The sequence below is a fragment of the Pungitius pungitius genome, chromosome 1 (genome assembly GCF_949316345.1).
Source record: "Pungitius pungitius chromosome 1, fPunPun2.1, whole genome shotgun sequence".
NCBI lineage: Eukaryota > Metazoa > Chordata > Actinopteri > Perciformes > Gasterosteidae > Pungitius > Pungitius pungitius.
The window spans coordinates 17,024,723-17,040,869 of record NC_084900.1 but is presented as its reverse complement, the minus strand read 5'-3'; the positions used below and the strand labels follow the sequence as shown (position 1 = coordinate 17,040,869).

At 44.4% G+C, this 16,147-nt stretch overlaps 1 protein-coding gene across 4 annotated transcripts in view; it reads left to right on the top strand.

Moving 5' to 3' along the window:
• The first annotated feature begins 46 nt into the window (after positions 1-46).
• LOC119221940 (uncharacterized) overlaps positions 47-16,147 on the top strand; it is a 28,525-nt gene continuing 12,424 nt past the window's right edge. The window contains exons 1-7 of one of the 4 annotated variants that reach the window (XM_037478155.2): positions 47-183; positions 1,267-1,335; positions 1,411-2,596; positions 2,714-2,966; positions 3,157-3,498; positions 3,665-3,827; positions 15,222-15,819. In XM_037478155.2, the coding sequence (XP_037334052.2) occupies positions 1,290-1,335; positions 1,411-2,596; positions 2,714-2,966; positions 3,157-3,498; positions 3,665-3,827; positions 15,222-15,819 (2,588 nt within the window). In that variant the 5' untranslated portion in view covers positions 47-183; positions 1,267-1,289. Of the gene's footprint in view, positions 458-1,266; positions 1,336-1,410; positions 2,597-2,713; positions 2,967-3,156; positions 3,499-3,664; positions 4,857-15,221; positions 15,820-16,147 lie in introns of those variants that run through there. The other 3 variants (XM_062562686.1, XM_037478157.2, XM_062562687.1) reach the window with 3 other exon arrangements.

Sequence of the window (16,147 nt, the reverse complement as noted above, 5' to 3'; positions counted from 1 at the left end):
AAATAACCACGGAGCAAACGATCTCTTGCTGATGTCACGGGGCTTTCCGCCTGTGAGGAGTAATTCTCGCGAGATTACGAAACGGCAGAACGATGCCGAGAAAATGGAAGACTGTGCTAGCATACCTAGCTGGCTAGCTGAGCGAATCCTTTATTAACCGGAAAATAATCATTACGATTCAAGGTAGGATTCAAATGGTTCTTGCATTGTTCACGTATACTCGCCAAACATGTAATTATGGTTCAGCAAGCGTTGGAGACCGTTTCGCAGTGTTGGCAGGTAGTCTAGTAGCTAGGCTAACGTTAGCTTAAATGAAGTGCAGCGAGCGGTGATATCGTCGCAAGAGAGGATCCTCATCTCCTCTGTTTATGGAACAACTGCGTGTTTCCCGCTGTGCAGAACGATGACGTTTCGCTTCTGTCCTTTCACGGCCAACTGAGAAATGGTGGTGACATAAGTAAGGGCCTTCCGTTCGTTCGTGTGTTTTGCTAAGGAGTGTATATTTGTTATGTACGGCCCAAATAGTCGCAACTCCAGTGGACGAGATAACTGCACCATCTACAACAGGAAGAGTCTGCACCACAACCAAGGATGGGTCAGCTAGTCAGGCCCGCTGCAGGCAACTACGCGTTTTTGAAAACCGTTACCCTTGGATTAACGTACAAGTTGATTTAGACACAACGCCGGCCACAGTGCTTTTCATCACGTGTTCGTTTGTTAAATGTTGTTAAAATGTACTCATTTAATCCATCTGCAACGTGTTCAAAACGGCAAGTTACACCCATGCAAACATGTCGACAGCTAGCGTTACATTGATTTATTTGAAACATATAACTGAGGATTCCACGTTTGACGTCATGACAAATGGGCTCAATTTACTTGATCAAATCACTTTTCTCGTCCTGATTTTTTTTGGATACAATGTTACTGTTTAGAAACATCTGTAAGCTTTCTGATTAACCCTCAACAGTTTTAACAAAAGCTGAACATTATAACCTTTACCAGGCTATGATGTATTGCAGGCTGCTGTATTAGATTAATTTAGTTGCTTAAACGAATGATTATGCAGATTTGCTTTTACACATTTTTCCATGTTGAATAAATGACCATGTCTGCTTATTCACGGATTCTTCGCATGTCCTGAAAATTAGGCCTTTGGAGCCATCAGCATTTTTTTCTCCAAGTTGTCCCTTCTTTAGGTCACTTTCCTCATCCAACTTAATTACAAACTGTTTACTAACAAATCATGTCTTTGTGTGTTGACAGCGTTGTTACCTTTGGATGCCTAAATGGATCCAACGGAAGCTAATCGCCTCTCAGATGGCTGCAATGAGGGTAAGAACGGATTTCTTTGGTGGCTATAGGTAATCATAAAACAGATTTTGGCTGACCATATTTTTCTTCCTATAGAGGACCAGCAGAGCCAGTCGGAAGAGGCAGAATCTAGTGCTAGGCCGACCATGTCTCAGGTTAAAAAGTCCTGGGGCTTCAGGAGGACAACCATTGCGAAACGGGAGTTCTTGGACGAAGTTGGCGAGCTGACCAACAGTCCTCCACTTGTACGCAGAGGCCGAAGTCGTCGAACCAACCAGACGCCCCCTCCCACTCTAGAAACCCACTCCCCCCAAAGAACTAGCAGTGCAACTAAGAGTGTTCTAGACAAGCTTGAGTGGTCCGCCCCATCGTCCCCTGTGGCAGAAGAGGGCAAGCCGGCCCCCGAAGCTTCTGCAGGAGGGAGCCTTGGACCCGGCCTATGGGGTCAGGATTTTGGGTCTGCCTTCCACACTGCCTTCTCTTTGCTGGGCGGGAACGAGGACATGTCAATGGACATGTCGAATGCACTGGCAGTTCCTGACATTTTGGAAGCCACTGATTCCATCAAGCCTCCTCCTCCAGAGGTTATAGAAGACACCGAGGTGCCTGATAATAGCGAATCTCCTGATGAAATGGAGACCTCGCCACCTTGTACTCCTGACAATGTTGCAGGAGGGGACATCGACGACGTGGTATTGATTTCTAGTCAAGAAGAGGACAATAATGAAATGCCTCTGATACAGATTAAAGAGCAACTGGCATTGAGAGGCAGACAAGGAGACACACGATCTAGAGGGGTTAGAGGTGGAAAAGGAAAGGCCAGAGGGAGGGGCAGGGGCAGAGGCCGAGGAAGGGGAAAAGGTAGAGGAAGGGGCAGAGGGAGGGGAAGGCCTCCTGCGCTTCAATCAAGCCTGGTGGATGATGAGGACAACGATGATGAGGTCATGCTCGTACATCCATTGGAACAGCAGCTGCAACGTGAGGCGAAAGAAAACGATCCACGTGGATCTGCGGAAATCGAGATATCATCCAACTCCGACATCACTCTGAGTCCCACTCAGCAGACAAGCTCCGACTGCATAGTCATCGACACAGATTTGGACCAGAACAGTGATGTGACGCCTGGACAGTATGAAAATGCACCAGAGGAGGACGACGCGGAGGCGGGGGAGGAGGTGGAGAATAAGATGAAGAAAAAAAGGAAGTGTTTAAGCATGTCAGACGCAGAGGGCTCCGACTCCAATGCTCTGTACTGCATCTGTCGACAAAAACAAGATAAACGGTAGGTGCTCATTTCTGGTAACATGATCCCTTGGGCTTCGGAGCTTTGCATGCCTCAACCATCTGCCCGTTTCACTTCCTGAATGTCTTTTGACTTTTTTTTTTAAACCGCTTATAGGTTCATGATCTGCTGTGACAAATGCCAGGACTGGTTCCATGGCGACTGTGTTGGCATCACTGCGTCAAAGGGCCGTAAGATGGAGAGGAACGGGGAAGAGTACATCTGCCCTCCTTGCACTACAAAGATGCGACTCCAACTTCAATCGACGCTTCACGTTGAACCGCAGCCTGAGCTGAGCTACCCTGACTGCTTGACACAGAGTCCTCCTGGTGGAGAACAGGAGCGGCACGAGGAGCAACAAGACCCCAAGGTGAGAATTTAATTTTCTTGGCTGACATTATCCTTAGTTGCCACAATTTCAAAATGAAGTAGTTATTTGACTTTTACGGTTGAATTCCGACAACAAATATGATATCACAATGTTCTATTTGAATACTCCGCCATTGCTTGACCTTTGCAACACAATGCTGTCAGGGTGTAAGATGAGACTATGTTTTCAGGAGACTGTTATAGTGTTAGAGGAGGAGGAGGAGCCTGCGATGACGAGGCTGGACCCGGAACCTGAGCCGGAGCCTGAGCCGCAACCGGAACCTGAGCCAGAACCAGAATCTGTTCCGGAACCAGAACCTGTTACGGAACCTGAGATGGAGACCGAGAACTTGCTTCCTGTGTGCATTGGACCCCTGTGCTCCAGACAAGCTCTGCAGGACTCTGTCTACTGTGGCACTGAGTGCATCCTGCAACACGCTGCCGTCACTATGAAGACTCTCTCCGGTCCAAAGGTGACGAAGTTCAGACGACGGCCACCGAAAAAACCTGTCACCGCCAGACCCGCCGCCAAGGTAAGCAATTCCATCATGGATCCTGAGAACTCGACAACATTTAGAGTGTATAGGCAATATTTTTCTACATTTTGCTTGTGATTTAAACGGGAACCAGAGCGTTAAAATCCATTTCATACTATGAGGGGAAATTCGTTTTTAACCTGCTTTTTTATTTTCATTACAGGGTCAGAGGTCGGATAGGATGTCAAAGAGATTAGCAGGAAGAGCTGAGGAGGCAATGAAGGAAGATGATGGGCATGAGGAGGCTGCATCTCCCTTAGCCTGCGACCCCAGTCTCACAGAAGTACAGGCCACTGCCATACCGTCATCTAAGTTAAACACAGCGTGTATGTACCATTCGCTACTCACACACATTCAGATCACACGGCAGTTCACACACACCACGCACAAGGGCCTCTCTGGGCCTCACAGGTTCTCCTTCTTCTAGGAATTGTTCCGAATCAAATCATTATGTAACACAATCACACCCAAGCACACAAACGCACACACGCACGCACACTTGGACTCCTAGTCACTCTGGGATGACTGATAAGTGGCAGTGGGTAAGTATTTTACTTTTATAGTTCCTTTTTGTTTATGTCGAATACTCAAAATGTGAGGTCAAATACAGTCTTGAAACAAAACTCAAACTCCTTTTAACCTCGTCTCGTAACCGGTCTGACTGGAGAATGTCAAACGGAGCGGCTGTGTGTTGGGTGGTGCTGGGCGGGCAGGTGGTGCAACACTGCTCCGATGTTCTAGTCTGACTTTGCAAACTCAAAAGGTCTCCTACGAAGAGCCGTGCGTTTCCACATGTTCAGCTTACACCGACCTTCGCACCACACATGCAGTACACTCACTGTACTTAGTCTTGTCTTGAAGTCGTGGTGTTGACGTCACATGACCGGCGACACTGAGTCCAGCTCTTTCACCGGGCGAAATGGAGGAATCTCTGAATGTTTGGTCTCCAAACTGCTGTTGGTCACAAAAACACACACACACACACACAAGGAGTCGCCTGGTGAATTGCGTGATACCAAACCTGTAGTCGTGCTCGTTGATGTGGACGTTTCCACACGTCTCTACTAGATCTTAATGTTCCTCAGGCTGCAACAACAGCAACAACAACAACCTTGGGGCATGTTGCAAATGCAACACATACACACACTCACACACCTGAGTTTACCTCTGATCTGGGCGCTCGCCTGTGGAAAAGGCTTAAGTTGTGTTGTGTGAACTTCGCATAAGAGCCAACATGTAGTGCTCATCATTTGAAATATTGAACTGCATGTTGCCCATTATATCTATTTTTGGTCTCCTCTTAAAGACTTAGAAATCAGATACTCAAAAGTTTGACATCCTTAATCCCATCACAGGTGGCCATGTGATATGCTTCTTTTTTATTGTTGTTAAAAAACACTTTTAGATGGTGTTTCTCTATTTGTGGATCAGTGGAAGTGCCCACTGCATATCTGGCTTCGGGTTTATGGCCGCACATAAACCCACTTTCCTCATCACCTTTCCACGCCTCATGTCTTTTCGCAAAGTTCATGCACCAGATGATGGTTTGCACAAACGAAAATGTCTATTAGTTGACTATCAGAGTACATTTAAAAAAAAAAAATTATTAGTTAGCAGTTGCATAAAAGTCACATGAACTAATTGCCGCGATTAATCCTTCAAACACACTTTCACGCAACAGAACATTTGATAACATCCTTGCGACATGTTCCATCAGGGAAGACTTTGACAGCATACAACCACTTAACAGCGCCTCCTCCACGAGCAGCGCTGCAGCAGCTTTGTCTCTGATAGGATTCTCAATGAGTTGGGGCGGAGTAGCCGGTGTGGAGGAGGAGTTGACTCCTGGCTGCTGCAGAGGTGCAGAGCGGGAATCTGGTTCCACCTGTCATGTGTCCGTGAGGAACATGCGGAAGGGTCAGCCGGTCACCGGACCGAAAAGTGCTGCTCTCCTTCCAAGGGACCAAAGACTTCAGCGTCCTGCAAAAGAAGACCGCTAATAAGTAGATGGTAACAGTACAAATACCGTGCTCCTGATTCTGAACCTCTACCTCTCTAGATTCATACAAATACACATTTTTTTCCCCTTTTCCCCAATCCTTGCACTGCTTACATGAAATTTCACATTTGAACCACAGCAATAACACATTAACAAGTTCATACAGAAGAGAGTAGGCCTACTGTGAGCTAGAAACGCCTCTATTGGCCAAATATGAGCTGGCTACCTGGGGATTTGGGTTGAGTTTAATGCCTTTTTATACACATACAAAAATAAATACATATAAAACCACTTCAACAGCGACCAAACACAATTTGGTGGGAACATATATATATATATATTAAACAAACCCCGATGGAATGGCATAATACTTGTTCACTGAACCAAAAAAGTCAGTATGGCAACGTGATGCACATAACCCATCTCTGCCTCATGAGTAAATACTACTTTAAGGAGCTTTTTGGATTGTGGAGGTCCTTGGGGTGGACAGTGGTTTTGCTTCTGAGCGCCAGAGTTCCCCTTTTTAAAAAGCCTCCAATTTTACAACCTGCAACAACGGTCAGACAGTCTGCTCCACTCTGTGCTGGTTCTCCTGGGGCTGCCCCCCCCCCCCCCCCCCCACCCTCACCAGAGCGCGCCCCCCCCCCACCCCGTGCGGCCTGGGTCTCCAGCAGCAGCGGCCCGGCCTCGTTCTTCAGCTGCATCTGAGTCCGTCCGCCTGAAGGACCCTTTGTGGTGAACCTGCACCATTTCATCTGATTTTGTTCAGTTTTATGAAGAGCATTGATCTCACTAACAACTCAACTAAGAACATCGTCTCCAAACAAGCTCTGATTTCTTACTTTTAGCAGCTTATTACACGGTGTTCAAACCGTAGGGTTCAATTATAAATCTGCCCCCCATCAACCTCAGATTCATAATACGCTTTTCCATTTGTAACATTTTTACTACAATAGTACCGACAAAAAGAAAGAATCCCTTGACGAATCATATTGGCCAGTAATACTACTCCAAATAATGATTATTGGTTCCCTTTCTCTGATATCGGTTGAAACTCATGCAGGGTTTCTGCTTTCTGTAGTGCCGATGAACTGAATGCATTTGATATTAATGAGCAGTTGAGAATCTTTGAAAAAACACCATTGTAAAATAAAATAAATAACGGCGGGTCAAATTCAAGATTTGCTTCAAGGACAAATCCATTTCCAAAGGGTTCCCGTCTGGCGGATGACCTGCTGACGCCTCGCTCAGCCAATGAGCCTCTGAATCTGGGGTCACTGCCACATTTCTGGAGACGGTCCTGACCCAGTTGCTCGCCCTCAGCAGTCTGCAGGGCATCACCGAGGGAGGAGGGGGGGGGTTGAGGTCAGGAGATGCAAAGCCGCAGTCTTGGCCGCTGTTTCGTCTCCTCATCAAATGACGCCGTGGATCTCGGGGAAAAGTGCGGCCATGAACTTTACAACTGTTGGAGATGAAAGGAGAGGATGTAGCTCCTGCTGGACCTCAAGGCAGGGGGCCTCACTGTAGCGCTGGTCGGAGCTCAAAGGGACTCCCCCCTTTTCAGTGCTTGCTGACCTACATCTGGTTTTCTGGAGTTCCGACCAATCAACACACCTTCAAATAAGGCACAGTAGAATGCACCCCCCTCCCCCTCCTCCCCCCTTCCTCCCCTCACCCACACGCACCTATCTCCACCCACGGCTTGGGAACTACCTCTGCAAAGGTGCACAATAGTTTTCCAACAACCCAATTAGGGGGGGAGGCTGTTCAAAGAGAAAAATAAGGTGTATTTGGAGTTTAAACATATTTTGGACTAAAATTCCTGATAAGTCCACAATGTTAATTTATTTTCCATCAATATACACTGCATTTATATATAAACCTAGTGATGCCACCAATAACCACATCTTTTTTATTTTTTAAAGAGACCTCCAACAAAATGATGCAAAGTGTTTCTGCTCGGTTAAAGATGTTTTTTTTACCACCGGACTCATGGATCAATAAGCAGAACACTCCCTCAGTCTTTGCCTTCAGTGACGACCTTTCTCCGTTTTCCCCCTTGAGTTTTTTTAGGTTTCACTACTAGTGGGAGACTACAGATCAGAGTGCAACTTCTCCATTCAACGTTGTCATGGCAATACACTGGTCAAGAGGTCCATTTGGTTATCATATATAGTATTGTAGCAAGTTCGTAATGGGATATGAGTTACAAATGATGAATTACAAAACAACTTGGGGACTTCATGTCCTTTTGTATTTCATCAAAAAACAGCTAAACAGCAGTTTAATTGGTTCCTATTATTTAATATGTATTGAGAACCCGACTGGTTTCAGAGAATTCCTTTAAAACACCTTTAAAAAAATATACACATCTTACGGTTAAAGTTCATCTTCTTTGAAGGATACAAACTTAGTATCCTTAGGCTCTACTAACACAAAGTCACCTGGCATTTGTGGTCGGGTACGTTGTGTTCTTGATTAGCAGAAAAAGGGGACATGTTCACTGGGGGAGGGGGGCAACAGTACCTTTTATTCGCTCCAGCAAAGAGAATCTGTTCTTCAACACGTTGTCATTTATTCTGCTTGTTGCGCAACATGCTCTATTTTATATTGTAGATATTTCTATAATTTTTTTTATCATTGGCTTAAAAAATCTCAACAGAGGTAACTCACACCCATGTGATCTTTTTAAAGGTTGAACCATTATAACCAAGTTCTCAGTTTTGACCTTTTGCAAAAAAGCCAAATCTTTTGGCATTTGGCGGGAATCGTGTAGGTTATTGCGAGAAAACTTGAGAAATCTCCACATGCTTGAAGTCCGGTGAAGCGACGAAGTCTCCAGTCCTCTCGTCATGGAATGATTCAAACCGGGTCCGTTGAATTTAAGTTCGTCCCATATTCCCAGAACTAAACTGCGTCGGTGCGTTCGCACGTTGTTTGGTCGAATCAGACAAAGCCGCTGGACAAGGTGTGAGCAAAGATCTCACTGAGCCGGATTTTACTCACTAATCCGATCATGTGATGCTGTTATGGTCCACTGGGAGAACATTTGCATTCATTTTCTCACTGTGATGCGTTAAAATGAGGTGTTACCAAACCCTTTAATATTCCATTTTGAGTTTTGCGTGGTAGTGACACAAATCCTTCCCTTCAGTAGTTGAGTTGATTCGATCGTGGCAGCAGGCGGGTGGAAGCTTTGTGACTGCTGGCGTTTGGTTTTGGGTTCTACAGCTTAAACGCTTATTTCTCTAACGACCGGTGCACACAAATATGCTTTATGTGGAGTGTTGAGAAAGAAGCCGAGTTAGAATCTGAATCTTCTCTCACGAGAGATGCCGCCAATTTCTTTTTTTTTTTAGCCAACATGTACTTCCATTTTCCCTTCCTCTTTTATACCCCTTCGCTGCTGTCTTTCTCCAATGCGCCCCCAAAGCTTTAACTTCTTCTGCATATATACGAAGGTCTAAGCTTTTCGACATCTCAGCGTTTAATTGTGAAACACGAGCACCCTCTGCTGGCCGAAGGAGTGATGTGCAACCAACGAAAACCAGACAAAGCTCAGTCTCAGGGAGAAAATGCCACTGCTGGGTTCATAAATGCTCGTTACTTATTAACAGAGATGTAGAATACTACAGATTACTCAACCTTCTTTTATTAAATTTTCTCTGACGTTCTTATTTCCAAAGTCCAAAGTTTGAGTGTTGTAATAGAGACTTTAAGACCGATGTATGATGAAACCGCTGCAATCTCCCCGAGGCTCCATATTTATAAGTATGATGAGTTATGTGTGCTGATAGAGTAGAAAAACACTCAACATTTCACCTCACACACGGTTCAATTTCCCCTCAAAACCTTGCGTGACTCAAAGCACCAACCAAGTATGTAACGGCATACTGACTGCGAAATATTAGTGCAGCATCTTCACACACTTGTACACAAACCCCTTCCATACCCCCATTACAGTGAGAGCTTAAATGTCTCTCATTCATCCCGACAGACAATAGTCCCCGAGGTAATAAAAGTAATGTCCTACTGATATGGTGACAGGACGAATCATAGCTTCCACTCAATCTGTCTCATGTGCCAAATGTTAACACACATTTAAAATGGACACAAAAGTTGTCTTGACACTTCTTGTTGGGAGATTCTCTCCCATGTCTGTTTGTTAAACACTGAGCCAGTGGATTGCTCACCAGTTATTTCTCCTCTTCGGCTCCCTCCTCGTTTTGTTTAGTTCTTTTTCAATGTTTTTTGTTCTGTGGTGAACACACATTTTACCCACATTTCAATGTTTTCTTCCACAATATAAAATAGTAAATATCCCCAAATATCCCACTCGCTGAACATATTCGTGGTTCTCGGATGATGAATTCCGACAGTTCTGCTTTTTTTCTGTTAGGTTGGGTTTTCCGTTCCCCTCGGGATGAACCGTTGGTCATTCATTAAGAAAAGTGGCCATCTTTTGGTCCTTTATATAAACTTAGTTTCAACAAATGTTCTCGCATTGTCGTCCTGGACTAATATTGCTGTGTATGAAATGTGAAATAACCGTACACTCACAGTTTTCAGTTCTAAACTAGAGGGGCCATACTCATGAACTACTCTGTTCCTTACACGGTATTTGCACATTTTATTCATAACCAAAAACAAACATTAAATAATATTTGTACATAGTAAATTAGTAAGCGTCTTAACTATTTAAGGACAACATACTTTTTTAATGTGGTAAGATGTGACATGTGATTGTGCTCTGACTGTCTTTCCAGCTGTGTTTCCATCCCTGCAACAAATCACAAACATTAGGCATGCAGCTAAGATGTAGCTCCAAACAAATGAAGTTCACCTCCCCGGTGTGTCTACTTCCAGTATTAATCTCACTGAACTCTTTTAGCAACAAAACAGCCACCACAAACCGTATAGCAACACCATTTGGTACAGTTTGTGAAGTCCTTAGTGGCCCTAAATATTTGCTTCTCTAATCAGCTGGATGATTAGCTCGCTGATTAGCATGCACTTTGCAGCACGACACACATCTTCGTCATAACTTCCAACAATGTAAACTCTTCCCATTGGAATAACACTACAGTTTGCACTGTTTATCACAACGCTGCTTATTGCTTTCTTTGAAGTGTGTACATGTGGTGTTAGATAGACCAGAGAGTACAACGGCTTGCATGTTTCTGTCGGTCAAATCCAATATGTGTAAATCGGATAATGAGGCATTTAAAAGTTTATATTCTTTTGAATTTGTTGCCGCTACGTATCTGTTGACAAGCCCAGATTTACCAGCATGCAGGGATGTAGAGGTCTGAAACCCGGCAAAGCGCCTTCACTCATCACAAGAAACATCCTACTTTAAAGAAAACAAAGTCAAATGGTGAGATGATAATATATTTGTATCAGTAGTAATCCTTTTTTTCAGTTAGACCCAATAAATGTGATGCCTCTTCGTCAATCATAAAGCTATATGAAGATGTGGTGGGGAGGTGCTCAGTGACATTGGCCCCTGAGAAAGTGAAGTGACTGAGAAGATAGGAATGAAAGAAAAAAAACGCAGGAAGGGTAAAGGAAATATATTTTTAATTGAGAATACCTGGAATAAATTATTCATTGAGGACTGCATGAATTAACATTAAGGCTTTTGTTTTCCTCAGTGAGTTAATCTAAATGTTAATTAAGAAAGTGTTCCCCTGATTGAACTATTCTGCCCTTTAGTTTAATAGACCTGTGTATTCCGAAGGATTTTACCTTATTCACAACCATCGAAACCAGACTCTCTCTTTCAACCCACAAACACACACACACACAAAATAACTGATCATGCACAAATAAAGATTCCCCATTCTTTCTTTTCCACACAGAAAGTGACTGACTTGCACATTTGTCGCTTTGCAAGTACATTTGTCGCTTTGCAAGTGAAGCACCACAGAGGATCTTCTAAAACGGGATTGCACACTTTCTTTTCAAAGCTTTTCGTGGTTCTCTTTTCCACGTTGCCATTTTTCTTCCTGCATGCCCGCTTCAGCGTGTGCTCGCCTAAGAAGGGTCGATCTGTGATGCTCATCTGAGCTCCTACGTCGGCTTGCCCGCTGCATCTCAGTGATGCTCAACGTTGAACTTTTACATCTCACACCTGCACTGCTCTGAATGTTAGCAGCATTACTCTCTAACTGTCTCACTGCGCAGGATACATAGTGTCACTTTGCCTGATGCCTATTTTTCGCTCAGGCCTTCTCTCCCCTGTTCGTCTTCTCCGTGCTGGCTTTTTGAAAAAAGCAGCCGTCCACCCGCTGACCACAAATCCTCAAACCCCTCGACGTGTAGCGGGTGAGGCGACCAATCCATCCCACACAACTCGTGCAGTGCTTACAGTGGTTGCTCAGCTGCGATCCCAGAGCTTCTTGTTTGTACTTATTGTGCAGTCTGATGTCGTCCGCTAAGACCAGGTTCTCTCTTAGTCGGGTTCTCTCTGGTCCTCCCGTTCCCGTCGTCCCTCCTGCGCTGTGGCGCCTGGCGTTAACCCCTAATGGGCACTGGAGGAGGAGGAGGACACAAGGCTCCCCCTCCGGCCCCCGGGAGGGCGGCGGGGTTGCAGGTCGATCTAGGGTCAGTCCACTGGAATCTGAGCTGGAGGAGTTCCGGGTGAAGCTGCATTCCCACAGAAATCAACCCGGGGGCGCCGATGACAAGACAACGACTGTATAGAAACAGCCATGTGATCTTCTCGCTGATGGTCTTGTTCACTCATATAGGTCACACAGAGGCAGTGTTGAAGGCATCTTATATTATTGAAACCTGTGTTATCTTCCCTGAAACAGTAGATAACAATTCACAAATTTGCATTCTTTCGTATGCAAATAACCAAAAAACAAGTGACATGTTTATTAGACGTTTGAAAGTAAGGTGTTGATCAAATAGAAATATGTCAATGTGAAGTGGATTCTCTGCTCTGACGTCATCATTCCGTAACCCACCGGGTCTACCTGAGTAATCACATTTTGAACGCTGGTCATCCATATCCTCCAAAATGTCACTGAAATATTCCCATAATGCCAACAATGTTGAGACGTTACAGAGCAGACGAATGTTCTAACGTCCTGCCAGAGAGCTGTGCTAAAAGTTCAGGAATATATATATCATATATATAGATATATATCTCCAAACCACATGAACATGTTGCATTCTGAAACCGTTCCAAATGGAAGATTTTACATTTCGTCAAATGTCCCTCGCAACAGGGAAATGGAAGCATTTTAGCCATTAACCATCCAGTACGCAATTATTGATTGAAAGCCTATTATTAGGTAATTGTATTTCTTATATTAGGCATATTTAAAAAATCCTATTTAATGGCGATTTATCATTAAAAGGGACATAAAAGATTCTTAAGAGCCTAGATTAAAAGTCTTCTTTTTTAAGCTCACATTAAAGAGCATTATTTAATTCTAATATCAAGTTGTCCATCTTATAGCGATTCGAAAACAAAGCAGAACTCATTCATCCGCATCTCAAATGGTACATTTGGATAAAAGGACTTTTTTAGCAGGAAACCATGTTCACTTAATAACAAAAGATAAGTTTTGTTTTGTTTTTATAGTAACAAATATAAACCAAACCATAGACTTTTGTTATTCACAAAGTAAATGAATGTCTAGATATAATGCTCCAACGATTTAACACACTGTCTCTTCATTCTCTTCAAAGTACAATATTTTCTGTATGGCGTCTGTGACAATTATCCTTCTGATTACAGAGACACAATTTAATTCTATATGTAATGTATGTAATCTTAAACGCCACATTTCCTCAACATTATATATTACAGAGAGGTAATTTAATTATCCAGTAAAGAAGAGGAGGGAACATACACTCACCGACCACTTTATTAGGTACCCCATGCTAGTAACGGGTTGGACCCCCTTTTGCCTTCAGAACTGCCTCAATTCTTCGTGGCATAGATTCAACAAGGTGCTGGAAGCATTCCTCAGGGAGTTTGGTCCATATTGACATGATGGCATCACACAGTTGCCGCAGATTTGTCGGCTGCACATCCATGATGCGAATCTCCCGTTCCACCACATCCCAAAGATGCTCTATTGGATTGAGATCTGGTGATTGTGGAGGCCATTTGAGTACAGCGAACTCATTGTCATGTTCAAGAAACCAGTCTGAGATGATTCCAGCTTTATGACATGGCGCATTATCCTGCTGAAAGTAGCCATCAGAAGTTGGGTACATTGTGGTCATAAAGGGATGGACATGGTCAGCAACAATACTCAGGTAGGCTGTGGCGTTGCAACGATGCTCAATTGGTACCAAGGGGCCCAAAGAGTGCCAAGAAAATATTCCCCACACCATGACACCACCACCACCAGCCTGAACCGTTGATACAAGGCAGGATGGATCCATGCTTTCATGTTGTAGACGCCAAATTCTGACCCTACCATCCGAATGTCGCAGCAGAAATCGAGACTCATCAGACCAGGCAACGTTTTTCCAATCTTCTATTGTCCAATTTCGATGAGCTTGTGCAAATTGTAGCCTCAGTTTCCTGTTCTTAGCTGAAAGGAGTGGCACCCGGTGTGGTCTTCTGCTGCTGTAGCCCATCTGCCTCAAAGTTCGACGTACTGTGCGTTCAGAGATGCTCTTATGCCCACCTTGGTTGTAACGGGTGGTTATTTGAGTCACTGTTGCCCTTCTATCAGCTCGAACCAGTCTGGCCATTCTCCTCTGACCTCTGGCATCAACAAGGCATTTCCGCCAACAGAACTGCCGCTCACTGGATGTTTTTTCTTTTTCGGACCATTCTCTGTAAACCCTAGAGATGGTTGTGCGTGAAAATCCCAGTAGATTAGCAGTTTCTGAAATACTCAGACCAGCCCTTCTGGCACCAACAATCATGCCACGTTCAAAGTCACTCAAATCACCTTTCTTCCCCATACTGATGCTCGGTTTGAACTGCAGGAGATTGTCTTGACAATGTCTACATGCCTAAATGCACTGAGTTGCCGCCATGTGATTGGCTGCTTAGAAATTAAGTGTTAACGAGCAGTTGGACAGGTGTACCTAATAAAGTGGCCGGTGAGTGTATATATCTTAAAAAGTTATGTTGACTTGTCAAAGTGCAAGTATATTAAAACTTAATATCAGTATGTGCTTAATGCCAGTTTTACTGTTTTATAGACCAGAGAACTAAATTCAACCCGATAAGGACAGCAATATTTTCGTTGTAGTGGAAGAGTTCTAATACAAGGAGTGATGAGGCATTAGCTCATTCCTAATTTATTTATGTAAATAGTATTTATGCAAAAATACGCATTTTCTGTATATTTTGGCTGTTTATGAATCCAGATTATGAAGGACAGCTTACCCAACATTTCTGATACAAACTAAATTCAAGATGAATCAAAAATATGACTTAAACTCTTTTACATTACATCCTCCATCCTTTATTGTGCACCTAATAAACAGTCTAAATTTGTTAAAATCCAGTTTCTTGTATTTTTTTAATCTCAATTGAGATAATCTTTTCTTACTGTAAAACAAAACCTGTGCTTACATAAGGTGAAAACGACAACTAATTTCCTCACTTCATTAGCAAAAAGGTTTTTCCCAGAACACACAGGTTGACCTCTAACTCCCTTTTGCTTGCATAAATTATATATTACAGTTAGTGAATTCATATTGACCAAATGCCCTGCTGTTCTTTTCTTCCTAACAGCTGTGAAGGACGCCCAAGAGGAAGAGGCTGACAGTGATGCTGTAACTCCACCCGTACAACCTCCGGAGGACCCCTCAATAGATGCAGCTGCACCCTCCGTGCCCCCATGTGAGTCAGACCCCCCGCAGAGCGACTCCCAAGCAAAGGAGGCGATCAACAGCGCTGCGCCCGAACTGCAGTCTTCAGAGACAGATCCCTCTCTACCACCCAAAGCAGCCAAACCTGGTCCATCTCCAGCTGCTCCATCCCCGTCCACCTCCGCTGCCAGGCATCACGAAACGGGCGCTCTCATGGTCACTAAGACCACGTACGTCATACCAAAGAAGCAGCCCGGACCCCAGCCTCCGTCCAGCCACGCGTCTCCAGCCGCTTCATCATCATCATCATCATCTGCATCATCATCCGCATCACCGGCATCATCATCTGCATCATCATCCGCATCGGGCCAGAAGCCTCCTTCAGCCCCCGCGCTGGTGAACGAAACCAGAAACCTGCTGGTGCCACCCGCACCCAGTGCTCCCTCCTCCAGACCCTCTCAGCCCAATAACCAGATAAGACAGAGCATCCAGCGCTCCCTCTCCGGCATCCTGCTTAAAAGGTGAGAACAGGCTTCTGCGGGAAGCCTTCTCATTTACACACACACACACTGCAAAGTCCAGATGGATCCGATTTAAAGACCGAAATGGCGCTATGAGTACGTAAAGCGATGGCGCCGGAAAGCCAAAATAGTGACTTCCAATACTTTAACTTATGAATTAACAGATATGATCACACTGCGATGAAACAATAATCTGCTCTCCGTTGTTGAAAATGGCTTAAAAATGTTATCTGAAAAAATGAAAGAATCAGCCCTCATCTTGCAGGACCAATTCTGATATTGAGCCGACTGTCACGGGGGGACGCGGTCGAGGGCAAGGAGGGAGGAC